This window comes from Morone saxatilis, unplaced genomic scaffold (assembly GCF_004916995.1).
Source record: "Morone saxatilis isolate NCDOM2014 unplaced genomic scaffold, NCSU_SB_2.0 Contig9, whole genome shotgun sequence".
NCBI lineage: Eukaryota > Metazoa > Chordata > Actinopteri > Moronidae > Morone > Morone saxatilis.
The window spans coordinates 717296-732739 of NW_023340268.1; the positions used below are offsets into that span (position 1 = coordinate 717296).

A 15444-nucleotide genomic window follows, 5' to 3' on the forward strand; every position below is an offset into this window, starting at 1 on the left:
TATTATTATTATTGAATATAATATGAGAGAACAGCGCCCCCTGTGTGTTAAGTACTGAAGAAGAAGACGACTGCTTCCCTCTTTAAGAAATCAGGACCAGTCGTTGACTCTTGACCCCATTGTGTTCTCATTATTAAAGAGATCGCTGCGAGCCTTTAAAGTGTCGCACCGCGCCGGTTCTCCTCCGACAGTTGGCTTTCAAACTAAACTATTTTGTCATTTTAATCAAAAGAAATGTTTTAAGGCAAATTAGTAATCAAAACACCTCATCTGCCTTTATATAATCTCACCGTTTTTAATGAAGTATTTATGTATTATATTGTGCTGTATTGTTTTCATAGTTAACGTGAACAGCTTCGTAGCTAACTCTAATGTTGGTTAATGTGAATCGTCTCTGGTAAACAAATGAATACATAAATGATGACTGTAAGACTGTCTGTAAATGTTTGCTGCTCGCAGGAAAACACGTAAATAATCTAACATCTTCGTTAGGCCTCACTGACGCATGCAGTCGATGTTTAGTGGCCAAAAAAAATCAGTTAATGCAGATTTAAAAGAGATTTTATCATACAGCTAAACTCAGTAAATGAATGTCATTTTATAGAAATTTCTCCCAAATTCAACTTTTTTATCTTCAGGACGCCACAAAAATATAAAGTTCTGTAATTAAGAGCAAAGATAGAGACAAACAACAACAACAACAACAACAACAGGAGTAATAATGGAGACGCTGGTTAAACTTTCTGTATGAACTTTTTAATAAAACACATTCTGAACAGACACACACACCCACACACACAGACACACACACTCATACACAGACACAAACACACACACACACACAGACACACACACACAGACACTCATACACAGACACAAACACACTCACACACACTCACACACTCACACGCACACACACACACACAGGCGGATGACCTACTGAGGTGTTTGAGCTGAGGTTGAGGCCGGGGGCGGGGCAGGAGGAGGAGGACGAGAGAGGAAGAGGAGTAGGAGGATGATGATGATGGTTTACCTCGTCCGTCTCGGCGCTGCGACGCGTCGACCACACGAACTCCATGATGGCCACGAAGACGGCGATGATGAGGCCGCAGATCAGGACCACGAAAATCCCGCCGATGTTCTCCATCCCGAGACCTGAAACACACCGACGCCATAAAATATACAATGAGATATTTTTATTAATACTATAAAATATATTGATTAATACTATAAAATATATTGATTAATACTATAAAATATATTTTTGAATACTGTAAAATATATTGATTTAATACAGAATAATAATAAAATACATTTAATTATGTTGTTTTATTTTGTTCGGACGTTAGCATACTGACAGTTAACCGTTAGCATACATTGGCTACCAGTTGGTGCATGTTGCTAGCTAACGTTTGTACAGTCAATAAATTAGCTGGTTAACTTCAACAAGCAGCCGCTGATTAATGCTAATTATGCTAAAAGTCCAACAAGGTCCATGCTAACATTTTGAAACGATAATGTTATAGAAAACTTGAACCAACTCTCTAATAAAACAAACTGGACTTTAGCTCCTAATTAGTACAACAACCACATCACTTCTCTCATTATAGGCACTCATTCTTCAGACAAAGGACTCAAACGCTTTTAATTTGAAGGATTTCCTTTTTTTCTATCTTTATAAGGACATGTGGGGCACAAAGGAAACACACACACACACACACAGACTACCGTATACTGTGCAGTCAGCAACAAAGAGACACTTGATTAGTCTTAATGGGTCTTAACAGGATCTTAACGGCTTCACACACGCACACACACACACACACACACACAGACACACAGACACACACATCATTTTGCTCTGGGAACAAAGAAAGCTGCTCGAACAGATGACAGAGAGCAGCTGATCAATACTCAGACAGGACTCAAATTCCCATAATGATCGGCTCGTAAAAACCCGATGTGAGCGAGGACGTCGATGAGCAGAAGCCGTCTCGTCTCGTTACAGTGAGACACATCAGGACCAAAACAAAGAAACACATGTACGTGGATCAATAATGGAAACGAAGGATAAATTCAGACGTCATAGTCGATGCAGACAGAAGACAGACGGAGACAATGGATGATAAAACGGTGGCGGTTCTGTTGCATCAGGGGAGGATGTTTTTATGTTTTACACCTTATGAAATATAAAGCGAGACAGAGACGAGCTGACGACTCATTAGGAGGAAAATCTGTTGATTGGTTTTCAGCTGACGGCTCTCAGGATGTCGGTCAGTCGACCTTTGATTCCGATTAAAAGCTCTTTCTTGGTTCAGAGTTAAATATCTATACCTGCTAAACTAATTATAAAACTACAATTCCCATCAGCCCCCAGCTGTACTTTGTGTTTCATGCTGCTTAGTTAAGATGCTGAACATGATTTAAATTACACCCGCTCAACATCAGCATGTTAGCGTTCTTATTGTGAGCAGATCCACAACGCGGTCCCTCCAGGATTTCACAGATTGTTGTGGTCTAAAATGTTTGACTTCATGGCTGCTTTTCTAAAAACAAATAAATGAACGAATTTCATGTTGTGATGTTTTTAAGCATATTTTTGCAAAGAAATTGCATGAAAATTGCAAAAATAGACATAGTTTAGTGATTCACAAGAACTGGTTGAATCTGCATTAATTGTTGGGATCACGACTTCCTGGACAGGATTCCCACTCTTTAAGAAATAGTTTTCCAGGAGTCATACAGGACAGCACTCGTTCACCGGTGGTCATTGTTTATGAGACAGTCCGTGTTAGCTCACATTCCTCGGTTGTTTTCCTCTAATATAAGATGGCATGGCAACACATTTCCAGAACAACGTAAAACTTTACCAGGATAGTTGTTCAATTAATTTCCAGGTGTTTCCATGATTGGAAGACTTATCAGGAATGCCTACGTACTGTAACAAGGAGAAACTTTGACATCAGCAAGCTTTATTTTGAAAGTCTAACCAGACGTTGTATATCTATTATTGCTAATTTGACCGCAGAAAATGTGACACGTTGGCCCGGCTTTGAGGTGATACCGGGTTGCTGCCCGCAGGCTCAGCTCTACTGTCCGTCTGTTCAGTATGAAGGCCGTGCTCTCACCAACCTTTGGCTCGGTGGTCCTCCTCTTTGGGACACTGTCCTCCCTCCCACCAGCGTCTCTTCAGGATCTCCAGCCTGTTGCTCTCCTGCAGCTGTAAGATCCCCAGAGTGATCTCGTCTCTGTATGGAGAGCCTGCGGAGGAAGAGCAGCTGTCAGTGACCTTCTTACAGGCCAGCGTACGGTCGATATCACGACATCGACCTCACTCGTTCTCGCTAGTGGAAGTGAACTGTGAACCAACAACAATGGAAACTATGATCCAGTGTTGCCTTTTAGCTCATGTTCACACTGACCTACTAACAGCTGTAAGAAAACAAGGTTTTATGGACCCCGGACACACAAAAGCACCTTTACCCCTCTGATAGGAGCAACACTCTGTCTCTTTATTGTTGTTATGTCTCTCTCAAAGTTTTGTGTCTCTCTGTAGTCAGTTTGTGTTTCTTTCTGTAATATTACTATTTAATAGTAGTCTAGTGTTTGAATTCATGTTAAAATCACGTATCTGCTATCATAAAATCCTGTGGTTGGTCTATTTGTATGAATCACACCAGAGTCTGCTGGTCAGCGGACTGAAACTCTCCTTTTCAAGTGGTCTTGGTCCGGTTCAATGCCTCCAGGTTTCGATCCATAAAAAAACTAACCTACTCTTAAATTCTGCTGTTGGTCGTAAACTGTTAGGAAAGCAATCTCATGAGTGACATTCATATTTATACAATATTTGGTAACCACGGTAACACGTCTGGAGGTCAGATTTTTAGATTTGTAATAAACCAAAGGATCTTTCGAACCCCTGCAGCTCTGTAGACCGCATTAAAAATAAAGACGCTGTCCAGCACATTCGGCGTTTGTGTTCAGCGGTTTTATGGACGGATAAAGTAAATAAAACCCACAGTTCACCTGCTCACCTCGTCTTTGTTAAACATGTGTTGAACAGGCACAGCGAGGGCTTTACTGCTGTGGCTCTGTGGCTTTTTATATTGACGTTTTCCTTCCAGGGAGCACATGTGCTGATAAAATGAGAAATGTTAAGAGAGCAGAGAAGAGACGAAGCGGCAGCCGCATCTTTCATACAAATCAAACAAATCTGAATCTCATTTTACACCTGAGGTCTGAGCTTCTGCTGTGTTTAAAGCTAAATATAGACCTCTGTGACTGGGAACATTGGTTTTCGTGACTGGCTATGAATTTGAAATTTGTTTAGCAGCAGCAGCATCACCTCAGCCACCGGCCGAGTCTCCTGGAGATTAAGTTCAGTTTAACAGCTTATATATTTTGTGGGCGTGGTGCCGTCAAACCAGGAAGTAGCAGTGAAATCATCTTTCTATCAACGGTAAAATGGTAGATTCACCTCTTGGTGAAATGCAGACTTAAGGACACAAGTACAGGGAAGGACACAGACTGAGAAAGGCACACTGACAGCGGTTGCTCGGGAGCTAACTGCTAACACATGCTAGTGCTAACCTTTTTTCTTTTGTTCTCAGGATTTCATTCAATAAAGAGTTATTGGAGAGGAGAAAATGAGGTTGATAACTTACACGGAACAATACGTTTACAGAGCCTGATGTTGGTATTAAAGAGTTTAAAGGAGCTGATAAAGACATATCGGCCAATAATCTTTATTAGTCAGCCACCAGGGGGCGATAGAGATATTTTGGCTTCACTTTTGGAGAGCGGCCACATCGTCTATCTTTATACATGTCGACCCAAGTGGAGAAATCAGCACTTTAATGCTTCTGATCTGTATTTCATAAAGAAATAAAAGTCGCAGGATTTTAAACTCGACCACAAAATAAGAAATAATTCCAAATATATCAACGTCAGGACCGACCTGTACAGGGACTCAGATTTAAGTTTCATGTCCTGTGAGTTATTGACAGTGTTACAGAGAGAGATGATTCAGCTCTATGTTAATATTTGACTCTATATTATATCATATTAATACCTGTCATTAACATTCTGCTCACTGCGGCTGTAAATTATGAAGCTTTCGTCCTCACTTCCTCTCTGCCGCTCTCGCACATTCATCTTCTTTCTTATTCCATTAAAAAGTGACAGTGACTTTCACAGAATGACAGACAGCAGGAAGTGTCTGGGTGTTTTTCAAGGTAAAAGATAAGTCTTTGACAAAATGATGACACTTTCACTGGTTAGATGCTCCATATTTTAGAGATACAGAGTGATTCATTCGTCACCTCCTGACTCTCTTTTCTTTTCTTGCTTAACAGAATTGATAAATGCCTTTGTGTGGAAACTCTTCCCCTGAAAGAGAAACACCCCCTTTGGGCAAATTTCCAAAAAGAACGATCAACTTCAGTTAAAAAATAATCATCCTTTTCTGATTCTACCAACAACAGAGACTCTTTTGGTTTGTTTCTTTCTGCATGCCAACGGATCCATCTCTTCGGCTTTGTCTCTTGGATTTTAGTCAATTAATTTTGTGAAAATACCTTTTGCAAGATACTTTTAAGTGACATTTACAAAGCTGTACCTTTATATCGTAGTATTCACTTACTAACATGAGCTGAATACTTCTTCCACCCTGCAGTCATCTGTGAGTTAAATCAATCTCATCGTGGCTCCTAACTGTCCAACATTTTCTTGTTGACGGTTTAATAATGTGCCTGTGTGTTGTCTCCTTGTGTCTCTTTGTATCTCTTTCTCTAATATTTGGGAGGATGTGGCTTTTTATTGGGGAACTGCTGAAGTACACAGACTAGGACACAAGCTCTAGTTTTTCTTTTTCCAAGAACTGAGACTCTTCTCTTGTCTTGTTTCTTTTCCACGTAACACTTTTCTTTCTGTTCTCTTCATGAAATTACCCTTTGCAAGATACTTTTAAGTGACATTTTGTGTCTTTATATCACCTTTTTGCCACTTTTTCTCACTAACATGATGTAAATACTTCTGGTCATCTGTGTTTGTGTTGATCTCATCGTCTCTCTGACTGACTCGTAACAGCCGTACGGTTTCTCTTGTTGACAGTTTAATAATGTGGCTCTGTGTGTTAGCTTCATATTTGTAGCTGTGTGTGTCTGACTGTCTGTTTTAACCTCCTCCTGAAGCCAGCTGGTTACAGAAGGACAGCCAAAGAGTTTTGACCTTCAGTCAGGCCTGCTGCAGTATTACAGCGCTGCCTCAAAGTCTAAAGCCTCTTATGCATCAATAGCCGTGTTTCTACCTGACATTAACATGCGTCTTGGTGAGCCGATTACAAGTGGACAGTTTTAAGTACATAAAACAGGCACTGGAAGGAGTCTCGAGAGACCACTTATGATTAGTTGCCCGCTTTATATGCAAATAAACACTTTCAATTACAGGGAGTTTGTCAGTCGAAAGGTCCGTTATTACTGTCCAGGCAATAAGTTGTTTGAATTTACAAACGCCCAAATACTGAATTTCCCGTAGGTCTGAATGATCCTCCAGTAAACTCTGAAGAATTTTGACATTCAGTTTAAATGATTTGGAAAAAAAGGAAAATTAAATCACTATAAGCCTGTTGAGGTTTGGTTGGGTAAAAGAACAACGGTCACTTTCAATGTCTGTCGGAAACTTTCAACTCTCAGAACACGGACGCCAAAAATGACCTCAGGTTAAAATCAGCTGCAAGTTCTCATTTCCTCGCTGATGCTAATCGCTCACTGTCAGTCGGCGCCGTTAGCATGGGAGACGACGTCCTACCTGGGGCGCCAGGCTGATTCTGCTGCTTTTATTTTCATCACTTAACAGGAAGGTTGACTGACAGGCCGCTCTCCCAAAAAGCCCTCACCTTTTCTTTTTTCGCCTCCATCTTCCTGCTGTTCCCTCTCCTCTCTCCACATCTGTTCCTCCTTCCTCCATTAACTATGCTAATCTATGCACTAACACTTATCACCAGAAACAAGTCTGAGGCAGATGACGAGGCGAGGCCAGACACCGGTGAAAGCGGACCAAAGCCAAATTGGAATCAGGATGGATTTAATTTGCCAAGAACAGCAGCTGCATGAAGAATATGACCCGGTTAAAACAGAACCGACACACGAGGTGCCGGACGAACCGTAACGCAGCCGCAATACATAACCAACAATATGTGATGTGACAGCACACTCAACTCAATTACACATAAACAAAGTTGGAAGCACAAAGGCAACATTCATCTGGTGGAAATACTAGCAATTGTTGGCCATTTATAGCCAAAGTTTATCTCTGATTTTAAACAGTTCAGGAGTTTACAAAATTCAAAGGAAAAGTTCAGAATTTTTGAGAATTAGGTAACCAAGTTCGTTACCCAACGCCAGCTAAAGAATCCATGTTGTGGTCAATCGTAACCTGGCTCCTGCTCCACTCACCCAGAGGCATGCCGATGCCGTATCCTTTGGTGTCTAGCAGTCCTCCGATCTGCGTGAGGTTGCAGTTGAGGCTGCGGTAGTACTCGTTCATGGTGCTCTCCATCAGGAAGGCGTACTTGGAGTTGAGGACTCGCGCAATGCCTTCCTCGGTACTCTTCACAAACACGCTGGGCTGCTTGGAGTACATATAGTTCCACATCCGCTGGTACGTCTGGTACCGCGAGTTCTGGAGGAAGAGAGAGAGGGTGGAGGTTTGGATGGTTGCATCTCTTTCACAGATGTGGAAGAGAAGATTAGCTGCACCCAAAATAAACACATAAATAAAATCTACTTAAAATCTTCCTCACCATGAAGAAGGTCATGGTGGATCCTCCGTGTATGGTCCCGTACTGGATGTTGGTTTGGTCGGCCAGGTCGTCCGGAGACTCGATGGGAACCTCCATCCTCTGGACGGTGAGAAACGCTGCCAGGTTGGCCGTGTAGGACGAGATGATGATGAGGGTGAACGCCCACCTGAGAGGAGCAGAGAAGAAGAACAGCTTTAACCTTTATTTACCCTGAGAAACTTTCAAGCCCTCGCTCCTTTTTTCTTCCCTCCTTGCTTTTGATTAAGAGCTGCGAGAGAGAAGCAGGAGAGAGAGACAGATGGAGAGCACTGCAGGAAACGTCAGGAGTTTTAGGTAAAAATCATCAACCTAAACATGAACTCCGGCTGCAGCAGAGAGGAGCAGGACACCTCCACCGAGGAGGCAATGAGACGAAAGTGATGAGCAAGGGAATTAGGATGAGAGGACGGGTGGAGGCAAACAGAGAGGGTGGGATGGGAAGAAAATGATGGAAGCTGAGGAACGATTTAGTTTAAGATCTGGTGATAATCCTCACTTTTATATGATAGCCAATGTAAATACTTGTGATTGGCTGGAAGGTGCAAACCTATCAATCAGGTGTTTATTATAAGTTCTAAATTAAAGATCCAGTGTGAAATATTGAGGAGGAATATAATACTCATAGTTTGATTAGTGTCAATCACCTGAAAATAACAATCATTATGTTTTTGATTATTATCAACAATGAATACCAAAATCTGAAATATAACAGTCTCCTGTCATGTTAACTATCAGCAGAAGAAAAGGATATTAGTACTGTTGAGTTTTAATCCATACTTTATCGTATAAATACAAGAAACAGTCTGACATATGACAGACAGTTTCTGTGCAATTTACAGTCTGTAAAAATACTTATAAATGGCCGTGGTTTGCTATGAGATATAACAGTGACTTACTGATTGACAGTTTTTTTTTTTTTTTACAATGCATGATAAATGAACTTGGTCTTTAAAAGTTTGGATATCTTCAGTCCGACCAGTCAACAGCCAGTCAGACAGACACAAATGAGTACGTTGCAGTCTGTGCCACAGCCATCATGAGTTTTTATGGGGCTAAGTGCCTGGCGAGGCTGAGAGCTGTCAAAGAGAAGATGCTGATGGCTCCTCCAGTCCCTCCAGTATCACTCCACCATCTGTCTGACAGCAGCTACTGGGAGCGAGGGAGGATAGGGGAGGGAGGAGAGGACAAACTGGGAGAGTAATTGTAATTTCAGTCTCCACAACTAGCGGGAGGACAGAGGTTCAGTTTGAATATTCTTCTTGTTGAAGTGAATATTTGTCGCAGACGAGGTAATAAGAAACTCATCTCTGCAGTGTTTTAGTGGCGGCGGATTCTGCTTGAAAGTAAACACTTGAACTGATGGAAACTAACAGAGGAGAGCAGCCAATAAAAGATAAGAAAAAATAAGTCTGCAGTAAAATGCAGCCGCCAAAATAAAAGCAAAAAGGCTGAACAGTCAAACAAATTATCAACTAAAACACAGCGAAAAGGAAAAAACTGTTTCTGAGGAAGAACACTGAAATGTAGTAATTACAGGAGTGTGAAACTGTACAATTTAACATGTAGAATAACCAATAATAAATTAATATTTACTTTCACAGAAGGTCCTATTTTCACCATAATTTATACATGATTGTACTTTGAAGGAAATAAAGTAAAGTGTTACCAAAAACATCAAAAGTAATCCAACCAAAACCAAACATATCTGAACTGCTGCACGCATTGACACAGCTGACATTAGAAGTTATTATTTTTTTTTTTTTTACAGTTTTCGTTGTTATTTTACCACTAAATTCACATTAAATATAGAGACAGGGTTAGGGGCAGAGAAGCACCAGTGGGGGGCGCTAGCGAGCCAGCTTGGAGGGGCTTCTCGGCAGTCCGCTCACAGACCACTACTATTCTATTGTACATATTTATTCTGTTTAGTTGAGCACTGCTTTAGGTCAACTTTATAAAATAACTTACAACCTTCTCCTCCTGCTTTTATCACTTCAGTCGACCTTTCATAACACATCATACTTTTGGAGCTGATATTGGAGGTAGAGTTGCACATGCTCAGTACCGGTATAAGCCAATCATAATGTGCATTTATAAACCCTAAGCTATAGGACCCTGAGCCCACCTAGCAGGCCGAGCACATCCACTCCTTCATCGGCCTTCTGCACGTCCGATACGCAACGTAACGTACAACCTTTTTTCCTCAGGAAGCAGATTTTGTGCCTAAACCAAACTGCGACCGTTTCACGACATCAAGTCTAACTGGACGTTATTACGTTAACCTCCAGCATCATATTGGGAAAGCGCTGACCAAGCTGCAGCATTTGGTGAGCTGAGTGTGAGAACATGTTGGTTGGACAGAAGACATGAGAGAAGGAGAGAGAACACAAAAAAGGAAGAGGAACTAACTTCATCAGTTTACCATCTGTTCACCTTCAGCTAATGTTCCTGAGGAGGGACGGAGAGGAGCTGGATACTACATACGTATATATACATGATTTTAATTTGAAGGGAAGCAGCTGCGACACGCATCGTTCACAGTAACAACTTAAGTTAAATCAGGAAAAGAGATGATGAAGCACAGAGGCATCAACATGCTGTTAAAAGCAGGTTGAGACATAAAATGGGAAGAGATCAAACATTAAATATTCACAGGTTTCCTATAAAAGATGTTTTAAAAGAAGTTACAGATATAACCTGTTTGATCTCCACAGATTAAAGGATCATTAAAAATATATATTTTTGCTTTTTATTATTTACTGACATTAGGAACAAATCACATTTAGTTTGATTTCCTGAGTCTACAGAGAGAGATGACAGCGACAGAGAGCACCAACAAAACTTTATTAATGTTTGACTCTCAAGTAAAAAACCTCATCAGCTCATTTTCAGACTGAAGTTTTCTTTTCAGCCTCTGCAGGTCTCCTCCACATCTGTTTACCACGTCCCACTCAAACATCACAGCCACAGAACAGCTCAATAACAAATTAAAGTTATTGAGCTCATTTGCTTTTTCATTTTCAGAAGTGGTGGAAAGAGAAACAAGAAGGCACAAAATGGACTTTTAATTCCTGGTTTAGTTCCTAGAATATAAAAAGACACTTCCTGTATCGGACCCCTCCTTCTGGTACCTACCAGACCCCGCTGACGCAGCGGGTGGACAGGGCCCGGGGCATGATCTCTGAACCCTGCTGCATGAAGCCGCCCACTGGTACTGGTTCTCCAGACGTCTCGCCGCTCCCGCAGACACGGGTGGACACCGGGTTGTACACAACACGAAGGGCTGAGCCTGGGGGCAAAAGTAAAGCAGTAAGAAAAGTTAGAAGAGACGGCTCAGACAGAAAGCAGCGAATCCACCGAGATCTTCAGTACAGAATAAAACTGGTTTGAAGCGGAGGGAGTGAGAGCGGGTTGACCGGAGACACAAACATCAACCACCTCTTGACAAGATAAGGTGTCTCCATGCCGGCTTATGATTTGTTGTACGGTGTTGTTGTGTTTAGAGAAATTCTGGCTTGTTAAGATTTGTTGTGATAATTAACTGCTTTCCCACAGATCTTACAGATGGGACTTTCCTTCCTTCTTATAGAATCCAAATGTCTTCCAGACTTTAGATTTTAGCTTTGATGGTGCGCTGTAAACTGTGTCGGCATTGTCGGTTTCTACTAACGTTACTGTCGTTGCTGTTGTGGCGTTGACCCTGGCGTTGACCTGTTACCTTTCAGGAGAGTGGCGATGAATTCATAACTTTAGAATCAGACCATCGGCCAGTTCAACTGGTTATAGTACTTTACTTTGTGTAGAATTTTCAAAATAAAATACCATGTGCAGACTGGATTGAATTTCATGCTACATCAACAATGTGACACCAGACCAAGTCAATCAGGAGATTTGACACCACAGACGACGAGAAGTTCATCTTGGAATTGGAGAAACACCGTTTTGTGTATTTATTATACAAATCCACAGTAAACAGTGCAGCAGGCAAGACGCTCTTGTGGGATTTGAAGATGTGCAGATGATGGAGCGCTACACTCCAAATAACAAAACATTTATTGGTCAATTGACTACACTATTAGAGGACATACACAAAGTACTTTTATTCTCCCACGAAGTACGTCTTCTGAGATTTGAACAGAAAACGAGAGATGTTAAATGTGTTTGTCCTACCTGTCTCAGACAGCGCTGAGATAAATTCATATTTTTACACAAAAGGAAACAACATAATGACTGTGTTTAGTCGCTCGACTGGAGAGTAAAACAGTCATTTTAATGTTTGAACGACGAAGTTACAGGCAGAGAGAGAGATGGAAGAGAGACCTGCACTTACTAAGACTTAAATACAACAGAATGAACACAACAAAACACATTCATATTATTTTGTCTCAAAGAAAAACACTTAATGATCCTCTCCTGTTATTTATGGGTATGAACAGCTAGTGTTGAGTTCTGTGCTTTGGCCAGCGCTCACACACACACACACACACACACACACAGGCCGAGGCAGGTGTGTTACCTGGCGGCGAGGAAGAGGACGCAGCTGACAGCGAGGTAGGCCAACAGCATGAAGAGCCAGACAGCCGGAGAGAACGGATCCAGGAAGGAGAAGTAACCTGGTTTACGACCCTGAAACACACACATAAACAAAATCCGTCTGTTGGGTTTCTCTGAGACTGAACCGTTGCCAGTACCCCAAAATAAAAGGTTAAAAGGTTTCTCTGTGACATTAAATATTCATGAAACAAACATCCTGAGGTGTAACTGATTAAAGACTCAGCTGGTCTTCTTCATCCAGACCGTGTTGGATGTAGTCTGACTCACAGGAAGTAGGCTGCTGGTTTACGCCATTAGTTAGTCGGCGGCGACGCTAACAATGGGATGTCCTGTCCCCAAAAACGGATGTCCCGAGCAACGTCATACAGGCAGAGGCAGGTGTGTTACAGTGTTAACAAGCACACGACTTTCTTACGTCACCGCCCTACAGACCTTGGTTGGCATTCTCCTCCCCCTCCACCTGTGCACTTTCTTGTTGCTAACGTTACGAATGTAAACAAGCTAGCAGCTGTTTTCTTTTCTTTTGTGGGGTGTTTAATTTCTTTGTTTCTGTGATTATACAAATATATTAAATCATTTGCATGCAGACATTTGATGGATTGAATTATTGGAGTATCATTTATTGGACTGTAAAGCGCTGTGGACTGGTTGGCTGTTAGACTGCACCTTTAATACAGGTGTGTTTGAAAGACTAAATAAGCCAATAAATATGATTTTTGGAGATGATTACAACCATTTTCTTTCAATACATTCTTACCTTTTGAGTTATTGGAACTGTTTGGATCAGGCTGAAATAATCCTACGCAGTGACCACTGGAATCTAAAGCTTAAACTGCTCAATCTGAAGAATTATATAGACATTGATTTCCTCAGTTTGAAGTGTTTGAGCTGCTTCTAAAAGAAAAGGATGTTTGAAGCATCTGACGAAGCGCTGAAATTGAGTCAGAATTAAGTAAGTAGTTTGCAAGAACAAAATTTAAGATTAGCCATTTTAATACCAGAGAAAGTGCAAATGTTCCACCAAAACATAATCCTAACTGAAATTAATCTGCAAGAGCACCATCGCTGCTTCCTGAGCTTAAAACAAAATCAAAGCTGCAATGTAAAAAAAAAACTGCATGTTTACGGGGTTTTCCCTTTTTTTTTTTTACAGATTTTATTTTTATTTTTTATATAGATAAAATATTAATAAAATTACAAAACTAGCCATGTCTAATGGAAAATAACATGAAAAATCTTAACTGTAAATAATCATAAAATTTCTGCTTATTTAAAGAAAATGTCCTTTTTGCACATAAAAATACAATGTAAAATTGGTGATATTTACCAGTAATTTGTTTGTTAATTTTACAGATATCTTGGTGAACTCTGCTATAATACACATAAACAGGCTTACATTTACAGAAGAGTGCTGTTATTATTTGATTTTTAATCTGAATTTAAAAAGTTATAGAACTCTAATAAAAGTCATTGTCAGTGAAAATAACAGTAATTATTGCTGTTTTCACTGATAAAAACTGTATTTTGACAGTTTACCAATGCTTATACACTGATAAACAACATTTATTCAACGTTATTGTTGTGAAAACTTTCCGAATTGTCCTGTATTTATAGATCATTTCATTGATGTTAAAATGCCAAAAAAAATACACAAGATTTTATGTACAATTAAAGCTGAAAACTATTTTAATTATAGAACATTCCTGTATTTTAATGAGTCAGTTATTTTCAGTTATTTTACTGTATTTTTTGGTGTTCCAGCTGTAATATTACCTTTCTTTTTACAGTGTGAAGTTTAAAAGTGATGATGATCTTGCACACTGACGTACATTTCTCTAATCCTGTGTAATTGTTACTGGGGAGACGTCGAACCACGTGAACTTGGAAAAACATAAAGTTTAACACCAGTAGAAGTTCTAATGTCTCCAGCTGGCAGCAGTGAATTGTGATAATGACCATCTGCCGTTCACAGCGCTCTGAAAGTTGTCAACATCTCGGCCTCAGAAACACAACCCGCACTTTCTGATTGACAGCCGTGCATTTTGGAAATTGACATTCCTAGAATGTTTTTTCCTTGCTCAGCTTGTCACATTTTCTCAGCACGTAGACATGTGAGTCAAATAAAACAGCCAAAACAAGATAAAACCAGCAAATTGCAGTTACAAGCTTTTCAAGTGTTAACGACCATCAGTTCTTTTTCCCGGCGAGGTGCTTCCCATCGACCCATTTCATCACCTCCCCTCCCCTGCTGTTTATGATGCCCCCCTCCGTCTATTGGAAAAAGGTTTTGGCAGTGAAGGCGGTCGAGGAACTCCCAGATTGGACCCAATTAAAGCAGACGACTGGAGCTGTAATGGAGGCAATCAACTGTGTTTCTGCTTTTTGTCAATTTTGGCTCATTTAAAACACACCATGTGAAACCAGGCCAAAGGCTTGAATCTGATCAGACTGCTTTGTACCACAGAATCAGACGAGATATCTAGCGTAGACACGTGAATCAAAAGAAAAGCAGGCAGGTGACAGGAGGTACATCCAATTAATCTGCATCACTCCCATGTTTGTCACATCTTCCAGTGTGGTGTTAAAGCTGCTTCAAGACATATTTGTGACAATAAAACTGAATCAGAAACAACTCTGTAATGTTAGATCCTAAAAATGACAAAATATGCTAATAAAAATAATAAAATCTACAAAACAACTTCATTCAGATTACAGCCTTATGATTCTGAAGTTAATGAGTCGCTGTTATTAGTTTTGCTGTTATTTTCAATCATGTTTAATTCTAATTTCTACATCAATTCTAAGCAATAAGCAGTTTTCTATCACAACCAGTCTTAAGTGACATATTTTATGTATATTTCATATTATATAGAACAATAACAACAACAGTAGAGAACAGCTGATCAACAATAAACCTAAACAGTGAACACAGTGACTGCAGAAAACTTGTGGAAAACCAGAGATTTGGATGAATTCTGAGCAGATTATTTCCTGTGAATATTAATCAGAAATGAGTTTTCTCTGTCTATGTTATGTATTTTTTATTTTTA

The 15444-nt window shown here is 40.3% G+C and overlaps 1 protein-coding gene across 1 annotated transcript in view; it reads right to left on the bottom strand.

Moving 5' to 3' along the window:
- The window catches only part of LOC118343114 (glutamate receptor ionotropic, kainate 5-like), a 72177-nt gene that overhangs the window by 8539 nt on the left and 48194 nt on the right, over positions 1–15444 (bottom strand). Inside the window, 7 exon segments of the mRNA XM_035681868.1 lie at positions 941–1155; positions 3133–3261; positions 7455–7680; positions 7802–7967; positions 10976–11065; positions 11067–11129; positions 12357–12466. Coding sequence (XP_035537761.1) covers positions 941–1155; positions 3133–3261; positions 7455–7680; positions 7802–7967; positions 10976–11065; positions 11067–11129; positions 12357–12466 — 999 coding nt within the window.